The sequence below is a fragment of the Toxorhynchites rutilus genome, chromosome 1 (genome assembly GCF_029784135.1).
Source record: "Toxorhynchites rutilus septentrionalis strain SRP chromosome 1, ASM2978413v1, whole genome shotgun sequence".
Taxonomy (NCBI): domain Eukaryota; kingdom Metazoa; phylum Arthropoda; class Insecta; order Diptera; family Culicidae; genus Toxorhynchites; species Toxorhynchites rutilus.
The window spans coordinates 72,505,069-72,520,536 of NC_073744.1; the positions used below are offsets into that span (position 1 = coordinate 72,505,069).

A 15,468-nucleotide genomic window follows, 5' to 3' on the forward strand; every position below is an offset into this window, starting at 1 on the left:
AACCACTGCCATCCCCACCAATAACAGCAACCGTGATGCAGTGGAACCAAGGAAGACCGATACCAACACCATGGGAGGTTAATGTATCCACCACAACGAACGCCAACAATATATTCGAGATTTCAGCAACAACGACGGTACCAACCACGCTACCTTTATTGCCACGAATTATCCCGGATTTATCACACGCACAATATCCCGCTTTCGCACCAACAATTCCGTACCAACCACAACAACCGATGTTAACACCATATGCAGCTGGTCCAGTACCCTCACATCTACCGTACGTGGAGCCCTTACCAACCGCTAATACTTCGTCGATTGGACAGCAGTATTTCAGTCCACCACATCACCACTCAACACCAACAAGCAGGCTTGAGGAGTTTCCAGTAGCAAGTAGTTTGGTACAGACGATACAGCAAATTATCCCGGGTTTGAACACGTCAACGTCGATGATTAGGCAGAGTATGTACAATGGCCAAAATGTGTTGACCGGTCAAGAAGTAGGTCAATATATTCCACCATTGAAGGTGACGAGTAGTAGGTATAAGGTACAAGAGGTGCGAGATGCAAATTCTAATAATGTATTGAATACGTGGGCATCAGATGGCAACAACATTCCACCATCGTATATAACACAGCAAGGATATTTTTCGAATCACTTGCATGTGCCCAATCCAGATGGGAATTGGGGACAAAATAAAAATTCGATGTATGAGTGTCAAGTTTCAATCAGCCTGTCTTATCTGTTCCGCAATTAGTACCCACGGGTACTCGTTCAAAGATGAACTATGCTGGTGTAACCAGCAATCCTTATACGAACTTTACGGAGTAACAACATTTATCAGAGGCAACCACAGGCCCAACTAGTCAACAATTGGCTGCCCGCCACGTAGTTCCAAAGGACCTCCCATCGTTTGGGGGAAATCCAGCGGAGTGGCCATTGTTCAGCAGTAGTTACGAGACATCAACACAAATGTGTGGATACACGGACCCTGAAAATCTCCTGAGATTACAACGTTGCTTGAGAGGTGAAGCAAAAAAAGCGGTTAGCAGTTTTCTGTTACACCCATCAAATGTAAGAGAGATTATTTCAACACTTCGTATGTTGTATGGGCGACCAGACATCATCATTGGTTCACTACTAAATGACATCCGAACAACCCCCGCACCCAAACCGGAGAGGCTTGAGACCGTAGTGAACTTTGGATTAGTGGTGCGCAACCTTTGTGCACATTTGATATCAGTCGGCCAGGAGCAACATTTGTCAAATCCTATACTCCTCCAAGAACTCGTGGACAAGTTACCCGCTAACATTAAATTGGGATGGGCGATGCACAAGCAATCCGTTATAATGGAAGACCTACATGCCTTTGCAGATTACATGAACGTTATAATCACGGCTGCAAGTAGTGTCAGCCATGGACCTTCTGAATGTAATAAATCAGAGCGACAGAAGGGAAATGCGTTTGTGAATTCAGTGCGATCCGAGAGTGGAGAAGATCATTCTGAGAAAAACAACATCACCAATGACGAAAAACATAGTGCGGTTCAAGCATCAACAGTTCCCAAAGTACGCCCATGTGCGGTATGCCAATCCCCTGGACATAAACCGAAGGAATGTCCCACTTTCAAAGCGAAGAATTTAGAAGATCGTTGGAAAGTAGTTCAAGAAGCACATTTGTGTAGGAGATGCTTATATCCGCATGGCGAATGGCCGTGTAGAGCTTCGGTATGCGGATCGGATGGTTGCCAAGAACACCATCACAGATTCCTACATCCAGGGAATCCGCAAGACGCTGAGCGACTTCAGGGAAATGCAGGCGAAATTCCCTCATCTGAAAGGGCTTCCTGTTTCAAGTTACGAAGATGCGGTACCGGGACTACTAATCGGATTAGATAACACCTGAATGAAGACGCCCCTCAAACTGCGAGAAGGTAAAGGCGACGAACCAGTTGCAGCAAAGACACGCCTAGGGTGGACGCTCTATGGGAGATCGGGTAATGCGAATGCTGATTTGTTTCATCGAGTTATGCACGTCTGCAATCGTCCGACAAATAATGAACTCCATGAAATGGTAAAGAACTTCTTCACGGTCGAAGACACGGGTGTCAGTGCAAAGCAATTAGTCGAATCAACTAGCGAAAAACGAGCTCGTGAATTAATGGAAGCCACCACAAAACGTACAAATTCGGGGAGGTTCCAAACAGGCCTTCTTTGGAAGCACGACAAGGTGGAATTTCCTGACAGCAGGGCAATGGCGGAAAAAAGGCTACAATTTCTCGAAAAACGATTGTCGAAAGAACCGAAATTATACGAGAATGTTCGTAAACAAATAGCTGATTACTTAGCCAAAGGATACGCGCATAAAGCAACGGAATTAGAATTAAAAGAGACCAAGGCAAGTGATGTTTGGTATCTACCCCTTGGTGTAGTGACCAACCCAAAGAAGCCGGAAAAGCTTCGTATTGTGTGGGACGCCGCAGCATCTGTGAAAGGCGTTTCCCTGAACTCGGTCCTTCTGAAAGGTCCGGATCTGCTTCAGTCACTCCCAACCGTATTGTGTAGGTTTCGTCAAAAAGAGGTGGCAATCAACGCTGACATCAAAGAGATGTTCCATCAGGTGCTAATCAGGTCGGAAGATCGGCAAGCACTACGATTTCTCTGGCGAAACCAGCCGTCAGAGGCAGTGCAAGTGTTTGTAATGAATGTCGCTATATTTGGTTCAACATGCTCACCATGTTCTGCACAGTTCGTGAAGAATCTCAACGCAAGTGAGCATTCCACCGAGTTTCCAAGGGCCGCAACCGCGGTAATTGAGAACCACTATGTGGACGATTATTTGGACAGCGTCGATACCGCCGAAGAAGCGGTGCAGTTGGCTGATGAGGTCAAAACAATACACGAGCGAGGCGGATTCGAATTACGACACTGGTTGTCGAACGCCCCGGAAGTACTGGAGCGGATCGGTGAGGAATCGTCTGAATCTTCAAAGAACTTCGTAATGGGAAAATGTACCAACTCAGAACGGATTTTGGGTATGATTTTGATACCACAAGAGGACATATTTTCCTTTGCGGTACAATTTCGTAGTGACCTAAAAAAACTGGTGGACGGAAATGGCTACCCTACTAAAAGAGAACTGCTCAGTCTGGTAATGAGCATATTTGATCCTCTTGGCCTGGTGGCTAACTTCGTGATACATGGTAAAGTCTTGGTACAAGATGTTTGGAGATCAGGTATAGAATGGGATGAAACCATACCAGAGGCTATCTATCCAATGTGGAACCGATGGATTTTAGCTTTGCAAGAACTAAGCAGTGTAAGAATAAATCGCTCTTATTTTCCCGGATACGATCCGAAGTCCCTCGAGAGTATAGAGCTGCATGTTTTCGTAGATGCTAGTATGACCGCTTATGCCGCAGCTGCTTATTTCCGGATAATCGATCGCGAGACTGTCCGTTGTACTCTAGTAGCCTCCAAAACCAAGGTTGCACCGCTCAAGCAACTATCAGTGCCTGGGTTAGAGTTGCAAGCTGATGTCATCGGTACAAGACTGATGAAAACCATCATTGAAAGCCATACAATTCCGATTAGAAGAAAAATTTTCTGGAGCGATTCAAACATCGTTCTAGCTTGGCTTCGTTCTGATCAACACCAATTTCATCAATTCGTGGCTTTCAGGGTCGGGGAAATCCTGGAACAATCCGAAGCATCCGATTGGAGAAAGGTGCCAACCAGGTGGAACGTATCAGATGAAGCAACGAAATGGGGTAATGGTCCAGTTGCTGCTGAGACGTGTAGGTGGCAACGAGGACCAGAGTCCCTGTACAAAAACGAACGGGATTGGCCAGAACAAGAGAAGAACTGGGTCACTTCCGAGGAGATGCGGATTGTTAACCTACATCATCGTACCGGAACTGAGGAAATATTTAAATTTGAACGGTTCTCCAAATGGGAACGCTTGCTGAGGACTGCTGCGTACGTTAGAAGGTTTCGATATAACTGCCAGAAGAAAAAGAATGAATTAACGCTCCCAGACCCTGAGATATTGAACAGAGAAGAACTTCTGGAAGCAGAGTTAACTGTGGTGAGGCTGATCCAACGTGAATCTTTCGCAAACGAATACGCTACACTGGTGTTCAACCAACAAGTTCCGATGGAACAACGGAAGTTAATTGATAAGAACAGCAAACTATACAAACTGTGTCCCTTTCTTGGAGGTGACGGTGTGATACGGAAGGACGGAAGAATCGGTGCCGCACCCTGGTTGTCATATGAAGCAAAGTTTCCGGCGATTTTGCCCAAAAACCATTACGTGACAACACTTATCATCCACAGTTATCATCGTAAGTTCGGCCACGCGAACAACGAGACGGTTGTGAATGAATTGAGGCAGCGGTTTCATGTGTCCGAGATCAGATCGGCTGTTAGGAAGATGTCAGATAATTGTAGGAAGTGCAAAGTTCGTAAGGCAAGCCCACATCCTCCTCGCATGGGTCCGCTTCCGGAGTCACGGTTAAACCCATACGTCAGACCATTCACATTTACAGGTCTAGATTATTTTGGTCCCATCTCCATCAGATTAGGACGTAGTTGTGTTAAGCGTTGGGTGGCATTGTTTACCTGTCTCACGACCAGGGTAATTCATTTAGAGTTGGCATTCACTTTGGCTACGGAATCCTGCAAGCTAGCTGTGCGAAGATTTATTGCACGCCGTGGTGCCCCTTTGGAGATATACTCGGATCAGGGAACGAATTTCCAAGGAGCTAGGAAAGAACTGCAACAAGAAATAAACAAGTTGAACCATGAACTGGCTGCAACATTTACGAATGCGGCGACGCAGTGGAAACTGAATCCTCCCTATGCCCCGCATATGGGAGGTATCTGGGAAAGACTTGTACGGTCGGTGAAAGCAGCTTTGGCGGCAATGGAGATGTCCAAGAATCCGGATGAAGAAACCCTCATCACGGCTTTAGCAGAAGCAGAGTCCCTAATAAATAGTCGCCCACTTACGTATCTTCCATTGGATTCGGAGGAAAATGAAGCACTGACTCCAAATCACTTTTTGCTTCTCAGTTCAAACGGAGTATGCCAACCAGTAACCATGCAGTCGCATAACACGTCAGCTATTCGTTCAAATTGGAAGCATGTACAGGTCATGCTCGATCGGTTCTGGAGCCGGTGGATCAAGGAGTTCCTTCCAGTAATTTCAAGGCAGTCCAAGTGGTTCGGGGAAGTAAAATCGATACATATTGGAGATTTAGTCATGATTGTGAACGAAATGAGAAGAAACAGTTGGGAAAGAGGAAGAGTTGTCAAGCTGTATCCGGGGAAGGATGGGCGTATACGAAGCGCAGATGTGAAGACGTCGACAGGCATCGTTCAGAAACCGTTAACGAAACTGGCAGTTTTGGATGTGCTAGATGCTGAGAGTATGGCTGAAAAAACTTCGAGCAATACGGGTGGGGGTATGTGCGCAACGGTACAAAACCCCTCGTCAACGTAAAACGCTTCTGGTTCTTTCCCATTTATATAAATTGTTTATGCGAAACTAACGCTTCACTGTCATTCATTGTGAATACGTCAGATACAGAGTATATACCTCATTCACAACAGTAATAGCGCGGGAGTACAAAGTTGATCGAAATTTATAAACTAAATCGATTGGTGAATACGATTTTTTCTATTTAGTTCTTACAGAACTCAACATTTATACTAAGAAAACGGTTACAAGTAGACGAATAAGTAAGGAAAGGAACATAAATTGTAAGTGAACTATGAATACGAATACGAATTAAAATAAAAATAAAAATATTTCAGCTAAAAGCTTACTCAAAAAAACGAGTTTGCCTTGAGGAATCCGAACCGTCTCAGTAACACTTCTTATTTTATATGCGTGTCGTCTTTTTTTAAAGCAGGGAATGAATATTTCATATATCTTTTCGAACGTTAAATGCATTTTGTTTTGTTCCCCAACACAAAGTCCGCAAAAAAAAAAATCCAAATCATTTTCCAGGGCACGGTAATTGAATTAGCATTATTAGGAAATTCTACAACTGGTATCTGCCCAGAACTCAACTGACAACGATCCCATGAAAGTCAGCTGTCAAACGCAGCTGATTCTTGGTTTTAGTGCCAGTTCTAGAAAACAGTTTTTCGGCTGGAACTGATGTCGCTATCCAGTTCAGAGATCGTATGGCCCACTGGCTGCAGTACATCACGCCCATCAGTAGCTGCCAGTCTTCGGAATGCAACGCGGTGCTGATGTGCAACTTTTGACGTAGGACTACGTCTAACCGGAAGATATAGGGGGTGAAATGGAAATCTAGGCACTGAACAAGTAGGAAAAAATGCAAGATTTGGAACGCTTATAACTCGAGCATTTCTCAATAGATCGCAAAGGTTTTTGCATCAATTGATAGGAAATATATCTACGCGTCTATCATAACGAATAACATTTCATTTTTCTTGAGATAAATAATTGAATAATTGTGAAATTTCAAGCATTGTCCAAATGCACTATGTGCCCATTTTTGATTGGTCCATTTTGTGCTCCTCAAATCGTACCGACCAAAACGGGCAACCAGATCAGCAGCGAAATAGAATGAAGCACGATTGGAAAGGAAAAAGAAAAAAAATGAACGAAACATTGGTCGCTGTCTCACACATGCGTAATTCTCGAGCCAGCCAGTCAGCTTAAAAATCCCCGCTTCGCTGCCGTAACGATGACATTCTTTGTGTGGACACCGACTGGACAACATCGTTGCTGGACGGGCTGGACGGCGAGGGATCGAGTGCCTTTCTCAAGGCAAGAGGGCGGAGGTGGTAGCGCTGGAGTAAAGTAGAGTAGAGTTTTCAAAGGGCCTTTCTCAAGGCTAGAGACGAATGAACTGCAAAAGTTTAAAGTCTCTATAATACAATACCTTCCTTCCTTCCGTAACGCTCATTCTCATTCAAACCGTACACCACATCAGTTCGCATCACAACACATCAACAAACCAACCCAATCAGCCATGTCTGGACATGGCAAAGGAGGAAAAGTGAAGGGAAAAGCAAAATCCCGCTCGAACCGTGTTGATCTGGAGTTCCCCGCAAGGGTAGCTAGGCCGAGCGCGTTAGTACCAGTGCATCAGTCCACCTAGTCGGCGTTATATAGTTTCGGCCGCCGAAGTGATCGAGTTAGCTGGCAAAGCTGCTCGCGACGATAAGAAAACCCGCATTCGGAACAGAACACATTCGGAACAGAACACATTCGGTTCGGTGGACATCAAGACAACAGGCAGTTGCAGCGAGTGGCGAGTGGCAAATGCAATCGCAAAACGGCATCAGGTAGCAGAAGAAAAAAGTTTGTTCTTTATACAAACTGCTTTGGTGGCAAATCCAGAACAAGGCGGCATCGAGGGCGTTCGAAATGGTTTTTTTTTCAAAACCACGAGTACTAAGTTTTCTAAATTGGAACCATTCCATAAAACAAGGCGCTTTTCAGGGCCATTAAACCTTCCAAAAAAGAGTTTAGGAAATACAGTTCAATGCTTTCTAAAACATTATCCAAAATAATAATAAAACACAAATTGATGTTTTCATAATTTGTTTGCCAGGATCTGATGAGTATGTGAATTTGGCAGTTGTTCTGAGCTTATTGATAGTTGGGGACTTTCCTGATTATTCAATTTTCACCAAATCTTAAATAACAGATTGAAAGTACAGTAATTTAAAATTTGTTCGACATTTAGCAAATTGGACGGACATGTAATGCGACTTATTTAGTTGGACATTTTTGTAAACATAGAGATCCAAATTATGACCCCACATTGAAAATCGACACTGTACCACTGTCATCGCAAATGTTCAATTACAGGTTAAAATCGCCTCCAATGCGACACTGAGTGGCACTTCGGCGCGTCGCATTAAATATAATTTACTGTACAACATGTCACGAGCTGGAAGGGAAGAAATTTTCCAACTGTGAAAGCTGTGGCGAGTGGTAAACGCAATCGTTAAACAGGAAGGTTTAGTCGAACAAGATGGGGATATCGAGTGATAACAAAACAATAAACTCTTCAAATTAAAGATAATTTTGTGATCCTGAAAAGGACCCTTTTTAGCCTGCATGTGAATCCAACGAGCGAACAAATCGTAATGAATGTATTTTTATGCCATCGCTGCCTTTTAACGCTCTTTCGTTCATCTCGTTGAACTCGCCTCTTTGGCTGAGTCTGCCCATTTGTCTCTATCCTGTGACCGTGTACCGCTAAAGTACAAAATGCGCGAATCCGCTGAAAAATATCTCATTCTCTTTCAAACCGTAAATCAGTGTTGGTGGTGGTTGTATGGCATCGTTTTACATCACATCGCATCAACGGATTGGTGCCGGAGCACCAGTATACCTAATAGCGGTTATAGAATTTCGGCCGTCGGAGTGCTCGAGTTGGCTTGCAAAGCTGCTCACGACAATAAGAAAACCCGCCTACAGAACAGAACACATTCGGTTCGATGGCAACAACTAGTTTCAGCGAGTGGCAAACGCAATCGCAAAACGGCAGCAGGTAGAAGAAGGAAAAAGTTTGTTTATACAGACTGTTTTGGTGGCAAAACCAGCCACCGTAAAACACGGCGCTTTTCAGGGCCATTAAACCTTTGAAAGAAGAGTTATTAAAAGTTTTTCACAATACCAATGCATTCTAAAGTGACATAATATGACATATAATATAAACTGATTTATTTTGTTTATGGTTGTTCTTGAACTTATTGGTTTGGGGTCTTTTAAATTGATCATTCAGTTTTCACAAACCCATGCATGGTTTCCGAATTAAAAGTGGCTTCAAATTACAACACATTGTATGCAGGATGGCATTAACGAATTTGCTCGTTACCAAGAACTGCTTTCTGTGGTTGATAACTGATGTTGAAAATTGACTGACGTTACATCTGCATTGTATAGAAACATAACTAAGGAGCAACATGATGAGCTATGTATTTCCTGCTGCTCTGTCCTTATTTTAAAGGACTTTAATCCTGTGTTAATTTACTGTTGGTTTTTCAGAACGCTTATAGCTAGTTTAATTCTCGACAGATCGTAGAGTTCGTCTCCAAAACCTCAGTTCTTTTTCATTTCTATTTACTTTGTTTGCGGAGATACAAATCTTACAATTCATTCGTCTTCGAAACCACAGTTTAAGGTACGGTAATGTGCTCAATAGTGAAATATATGATAGTGAATAAGCTGATGACCACCTATGCATTCCCTATCACAGCCATCATTTTGATTGTACGATATGTGCATACGCCGAAAGATGCCCGGCGTTGAACATTTAATAAGTACAAAGCCTTCAGAAAAAAATCAAGAATCAACTATGAGATAGTAAGAAAAAATTGATGTGGAGTCGATCTGGCGTAGTGGTAACATCCATGCCTCTCACGCTAAAGATCACGAGTTCAATTCTCACTCCCGACATTCTTCCAAAAATGGAAGTAAAAACTGACGAACCAGCCAAATGAGTTAAAACTCACTATAATACAGATAAAAAAAAAAGAAAAAATTGAGAAAGTTTGTAAAAAAAAAGCAAAAACACAACACAAAAGTTCTTTTCAGAACCCCCAACATGTTCATAAAGAGTAAACAGTAAACTAATCCATTTTTCAGGTAGATAGGTGGGTATTCACGTAGGAGAAGAAAATAAAACAATATATTTAAAAAATATATTTAGCAAAAGCTGTCCCCTTTGTATAGTCCTACGTCACTCCGGTTATGTTCCCGACATTACCCACCCGTTTTTTTTTGCACTCAGTTGAACCCTCACTCCTTGTACACACATGCGCTCGGGCGAATCAACGTGCACTAAAAAAAAGTTGAAATGTTTTATTGACTACATCGTTCGCATTAAGGTGAAGGTGGAAGCTAGCCACAAATGGCTGCCACAATGGCGCTCATTTCTTTCATTTCCCTCCCTCACCCCTCGCCCGAAAATCAATTATTTTGCGAAACAGTGTGAAGAAAATGATCGTTTTTGCACACTTCCCACCAAGAAATATCAACCGAACTCCAATCGATTACTCACAAGATATTAAATTCTGCTGTCGCACTGTATAGTGAAAAACGTCGGAAAACTCGAGTTAGTGATCTGACACTGATGCCAGACAACATCATCAAAACAGCTAAAAATCCACTCAATAAAATGTTATTCCTGAGTCACAGCGTTTCACATCATGAAAATGAATAGAATAAAATTGTGTTGATATCAATACAGTTATTATTTTTACGTTTAATTACGATTAATTACGTCACATTATCATGTCGGGTGTTCGGGTTCGATTCCCGTTCTGACCGGGGGATTTTTCGTCAGAGAAATTTCCTTCGACTTGCACTGTGATCACGCGTATTCTAGAGCTTGCCCCTCGGAATACATTCAAGGCGTGTTGTTTGGCTTAAGAAATCTCAACTAAGTATTAATAAATGACGCTAGTTAATACATACGTTGAGACGGTAAAAGTTCCACAGGGAACGTTAACGCCATTCAAGAAGAAGGGGTCTATAATGTAAGTTTTAGCAACTTTAACATTGGTTAAGCAAATTGTATGGCAGAGCTGCCTATGCTTTCAAAACAGAAAAACGGAAAAGAATTACATTCAATCAAAATGCCTCGGCCAACGAAGAGAAGGGTTAAGGCTCTCCAACGTGAATATGTGAAAACAACACGATAAACGAAATAAAATATTAAGGAATTATCCACATCGAGTTACTGTGCGGAAGAACTTGTTAATACCAAAAGAGCCCCAATCCGCATGTGTTATAAATTTGCTCATGTTACGTTCGCGAATAATCAGGATTTTACTTCATATGAAAATGCACCTTCTATATATATATATTTATATTTGCAATTGATCATCGGAGCATATCGTTCATACATTTTACTTTTGTATTGAATTGTTATTTTTTTCAAATGTATTCAATGACTCGTATCAATGAAGCGCCACACAGTCTGATAAGTGAATTGATCTATTTACGTGTGCTTTGCTCCTCTCTCACAAACACTATTACTCCATTTTTACACGTGGGTTTACCTATAATAATACAATGGCTTCCACCTTCACCTTAAGGTTCGAACATCCTTACTGTACCATATCCTTACCGTATCGCGGTTCATATACCCAGTTTCAAACCGCGCTCGAATCTGGTTTGTCTGCTCTGCTTTCTCTGTTGAGTTATTTTTCATCACACAAGCGTACGGGTGGTATGGAGGCGCGCTGTTGTTTTCAGGCTTAGCTTAGAACGAGTCAAGACAAAAGGGGCGCTTGAATTTGATGTGTGTGTGTATGAAATGAGGAGCGGGCATCAAACAAGTGAGAAGCGATGTTTAGTATCTGAATTCTTCTTTAACTTAATTTCGCGCTCACTTGTTTCTGATTTTTGTGTACTTCGTACCAAGAAAGAATACATGTTTGTTATGAACGCACGCAGATGAAAATTAAACTCGAGTGCAGCGCTGCGTATATTTTCTAAAGACTGGTAGCTGCCGCTAGTTCTGGTCCTGTCAGTATTTGTACGTAAGTAAATAGTAGGAAAATCTGACTTTGTTGGTAGCAAGCTTAATGAAGTGATCAAATGTTGATATTATGTTTATAAAATTTGTTAAGTGGCCTTTGGTGAGATTAAAATCGATGTGCTCTGAAAAATAAATTTACAAAAAGATCGAAGAATTAGCAGAAACTTCACTACATTATTATAAACTAAGAGATTTAAATATTGTGCTTAGACAAATTTTCATCTTCAGTTTTCCACCGAAGAAGACAACTCTCAACGCTGAAAAATACTTTACTTTTGACCCGGTAACCATAATTGAAATCACGAAAATTCTATGGTCGATTGGAAAAAAACCAAAAACAAGTAATTAACGATTTATCAGTCATCCAGCAAGCGCCCAGACGGCAGCAAGACTTTTCAAAAGGTATTTCGCAAGACCGAGTAGTTTAGTTTAGTTTCTCAAATTGGTTTTTTCTCAATGCTAGAGGCGAATGAACTGAGAGAGCATAAAGCTTCTATAATTCAAAACAACATCATTACACCAATGAATCCAAACATACTCCTGAATTCACAGAAGCTCCCTTCAGCCAAAAGTAAATATAAAATAGATTTCAAGAATACATCGAAATTTCTAAAATGGCAGCCTGTCATCCACGCATTTTCAGATGCTTTCTAATATACAGGGAGTACCTTAAGATTTTTCTTAAGATTTTTCATAGTGGGAGCCTAAGACTTTTATCCATGTTTGCATACGGCATAAAAGTCAAGCGCTCTTTGTTCACTTTTGTCTCAGGAACACTAGACGAGTTTCTGTCTACAAACGTCGTCTATGAAATGGCTTTGAAATATAAGCCACTCGCGTCAGCGTTAAAAATTTGACACGTTTGCAATTTAAGGCTCTGCAAAAATCTTCTACAAATTTATCAATAATCCCAATACTACTGGCAAGTTTCTCCCCGGTTATTTTAAGCAGGCGTATACCATATCGGTTTATAAACTTATCGACGTACCCCAACTTCCGTATTGACCCTCTCGAACCATTTGAGAATAAAACTTTTGAGCCTGTACTTCTAGCATATAATGGCTCACAGGAACGTTACCTTCGCGTTTTTGAAGGAACCAGATGAATAGGGCTTCGTCTACCTCCGGATGCTAGGCCTTTTTGGAACGTTTCCGGTTTGCTGCGAATCAATTTACTAATCAGAACTAGTTCACCTGTGATGAAATGAAAAATTATTACAAATATTTCCTTGCACTTCCGTAACTTTTGATGACTTTTGAACGCGATTTTATGTTATACTTCAGCATTGAATTAATGGACATTCCTTGATCTGCATCCTTGATAATCAAAAGCACAACAGATCGCTTCGGGTTTTCACCAGAAAAATCTTCTTGAAATATCGGACCCATTTTCAATTGATACGTTTCGTATTGATATAAATTATAATCTATAAATTATTCTGGAGAGAAACTGAGAGAATAAAACACCAAAGATCACTTTAACTCTTTTATTTACTATTAAAAACATGTACCTCAAATGCCAGTTGCTTAGAAATGCTCGCTTACATGGAATTAAACTTTGTCGGTTTGCTGTCTGAATTGGAAATAACTTTACAATAGGTTGACTAGAGCCGGGTTCAGACGGTGCGAGTAAGCATACGAGTCGGTCTAGTCAGTTACTGCAGTGCAGCTACTCACACCGTGTGAACACATCATGCCAGTTATTGTCATGTGTGATCCGGCGTGCGAGCTACTTCAAAGATTTTTGAATTTACTCGCACTCGCATGCTTCAAAACGTCAAAAACAGAATTTAGCGTCCGAATCAGGGATGCCAAATGTAAAGAAATGTCTCTATTTTTAAGATATTTGAAAATATGCGAAGATATTTATAGACTTGAAAATTATTGGAAAAACAAATAAAATCCTCATAGTTTCTAAACGAAATCATTGTTATTTCGTTTTGCACGCTGGCGGGGCACGCTTTCTTTTTGAGACTATCATTTTCATTTTACAAAATAAATAAAATTTAGAAAAATCTTTTAGACTACCATTTATAGCATCACATACTTCCGGAATTATCTTAGCTATGGATGCTTTCGAGATTCTAAAAAATATCGACAACAATCTGAACGATATTCCAGAAGAAAGGCACATCAATGTCATTTCTAATTTCACTCTTGCAGATACAGCATCCCTCGTGATTGTATCTTGGCGTTGTATTTGTGGGCCAATGAAATCCAACAGTTTTTCCACTTGTTCAGGTGTTATTCTCAACACTGCTCTGTAATCTCGGGGATTCTCATCGTAGAGTTCCTTCAATATTGTATTTGTTGCTCCTTTTCTTTGCATCCAATACCTGGCCCGAATCCTTTTTTTTCTTTCTGCTTTTTGGGATAGTACCTTCAGTTCAAAGAAATTCAGCACAAAGTATGTATTTTTAAACACGATCAGCGTGTGTTTCGCTATAAAATTGTGTAATGATACATTCAACTGAAAACCTAAGATGAAAACTGCCAATAAAGAAGTCGATTTCGGACCAATCATTTGACAAATTCGGACCTGATTGCTGTTTCTGACTATTTGATGGACATTTGAAAAATCGCCAGGCATTCCTGGTAAACCCGTGCCGTAGTATCTAGTTTCTCGCCAGCAGCTCACATTGTGTGAACGGGCAAGGCGAGTCAACCAATTGTCAAGCGAGTCCACCGGGTCAGTAGCTGCTCATTGTCAAGTCAGCTACTGGCAACGTATAAATGGTCCTTAAGTTGGAATGAATCTGGATTTTTCCACGCACCGCAAGCAAGGTAAGCTTCAGCTTAAGATGAAGGTGGAACGAAGCCATTGTAGTAGTATAGGTAAAACCACGTGTTTGTATGGGGTAATAGTGTTTGTGAGAGAAGCACAAAGCACAAAGCACAAAGTTTGTTTTGATTTTTGTACGTAAATAGATCAATTCACTTACCAGACTGTGTGGCGTTTCACTGACACGAGTCTCAGAATACATTTATAAAAATCACAATTCAATACTGAAGTAGAATGTACGAACGATGTGCTGCTATGAACAATTGCTAATACAAATATATAGAGAAGGTGCATTTACAAATGAAGTAAAATTCTGATTATACGCGAGCGTAACATTAGCAAATTTATAACATATGCGAATTGGGGTTCTTTTGGTATCAACAAGTTCTTCAGCACAGTAACTCGATGTTGATAATTCCTTAATATTTTCCTTCGTTGGTCGTATTTTTTATTTTATATTCACGTTGGAGAGCTTTAACCCTTCTCTTCGTTGGCCGATGCATTTTGATTAAATGTAATACTTTTCCGTTTTCGTGGCAGTGTTCCGAGCTCTGCAATACAATTTTTTTAACCAATGTTAAAGTTGCTAAAACTTACATTATAGACTCATTAAACGTAAAAACAATAATTCTATTGATATCAACACAATTTTATTTCATTGATTTTCATATCATGAAACGCTATGACTCAGGAATAACATTTTATTGAGTGGTTTTTATAGCTTTTTCGATGATATTGGGCCCTATTCCAGAAAACGAGACGAGCAGTTTTTGTACTAGCATATGGTTTCGTCACTTAGTCATTCCTTTATTATGGAGTTAGTGAGGCCAATGTTTATTCATCTAATCAACGATTTCCTTTAATTTACTAGGGTCGTTCGAAAAATAAGTTTCAGTGCCTCAGAAATCGCGGAAAAACAAAAAAGGTGATTTTTGTAATCTACGTTTTATTTTTTTCTACATAATCGCCGTAACGTTCGAGGCATTTCTCATAGCGTGGCACGAGTTTTTCTATTCCGAGCGCGAAGTGCGTAGCGTCCAACTTTTTGAAATATGATGTAACTGCGTCATACATTGCGACGGCAGGTGAAAATTTAATATCTTGTGAGTAACTGATTAGAGTTTGGGTCATATTACTTGA

General features: G+C 40.9%; 1 protein-coding gene across 1 annotated transcript; it reads left to right on the forward strand.

Annotated features, from left to right (window-relative positions):
* The first annotated feature begins 2,075 nt into the window (after positions 1-2,075).
* On the forward strand, positions 2,076-5,510 carry LOC129782532 (uncharacterized). The gene has a single exon (XM_055789664.1). The coding sequence runs from the start codon at positions 2,076-2,078 to the stop codon at positions 5,508-5,510; it is 3,435 nt and encodes a 1,144-aa protein (XP_055645639.1).
* The last annotated feature ends 9,958 nt before the right edge of the window (positions 5,511-15,468 follow it).

What these genes read in the sequence shown, in the direction of transcription:
- LOC129782532 (XM_055789664.1), top strand. Translation starts at nt 2,076, where the DNA reads ATGGTAAAGAACTTCTTCACGGTCGAAGACACGGGTGTCAGTGCAAAG.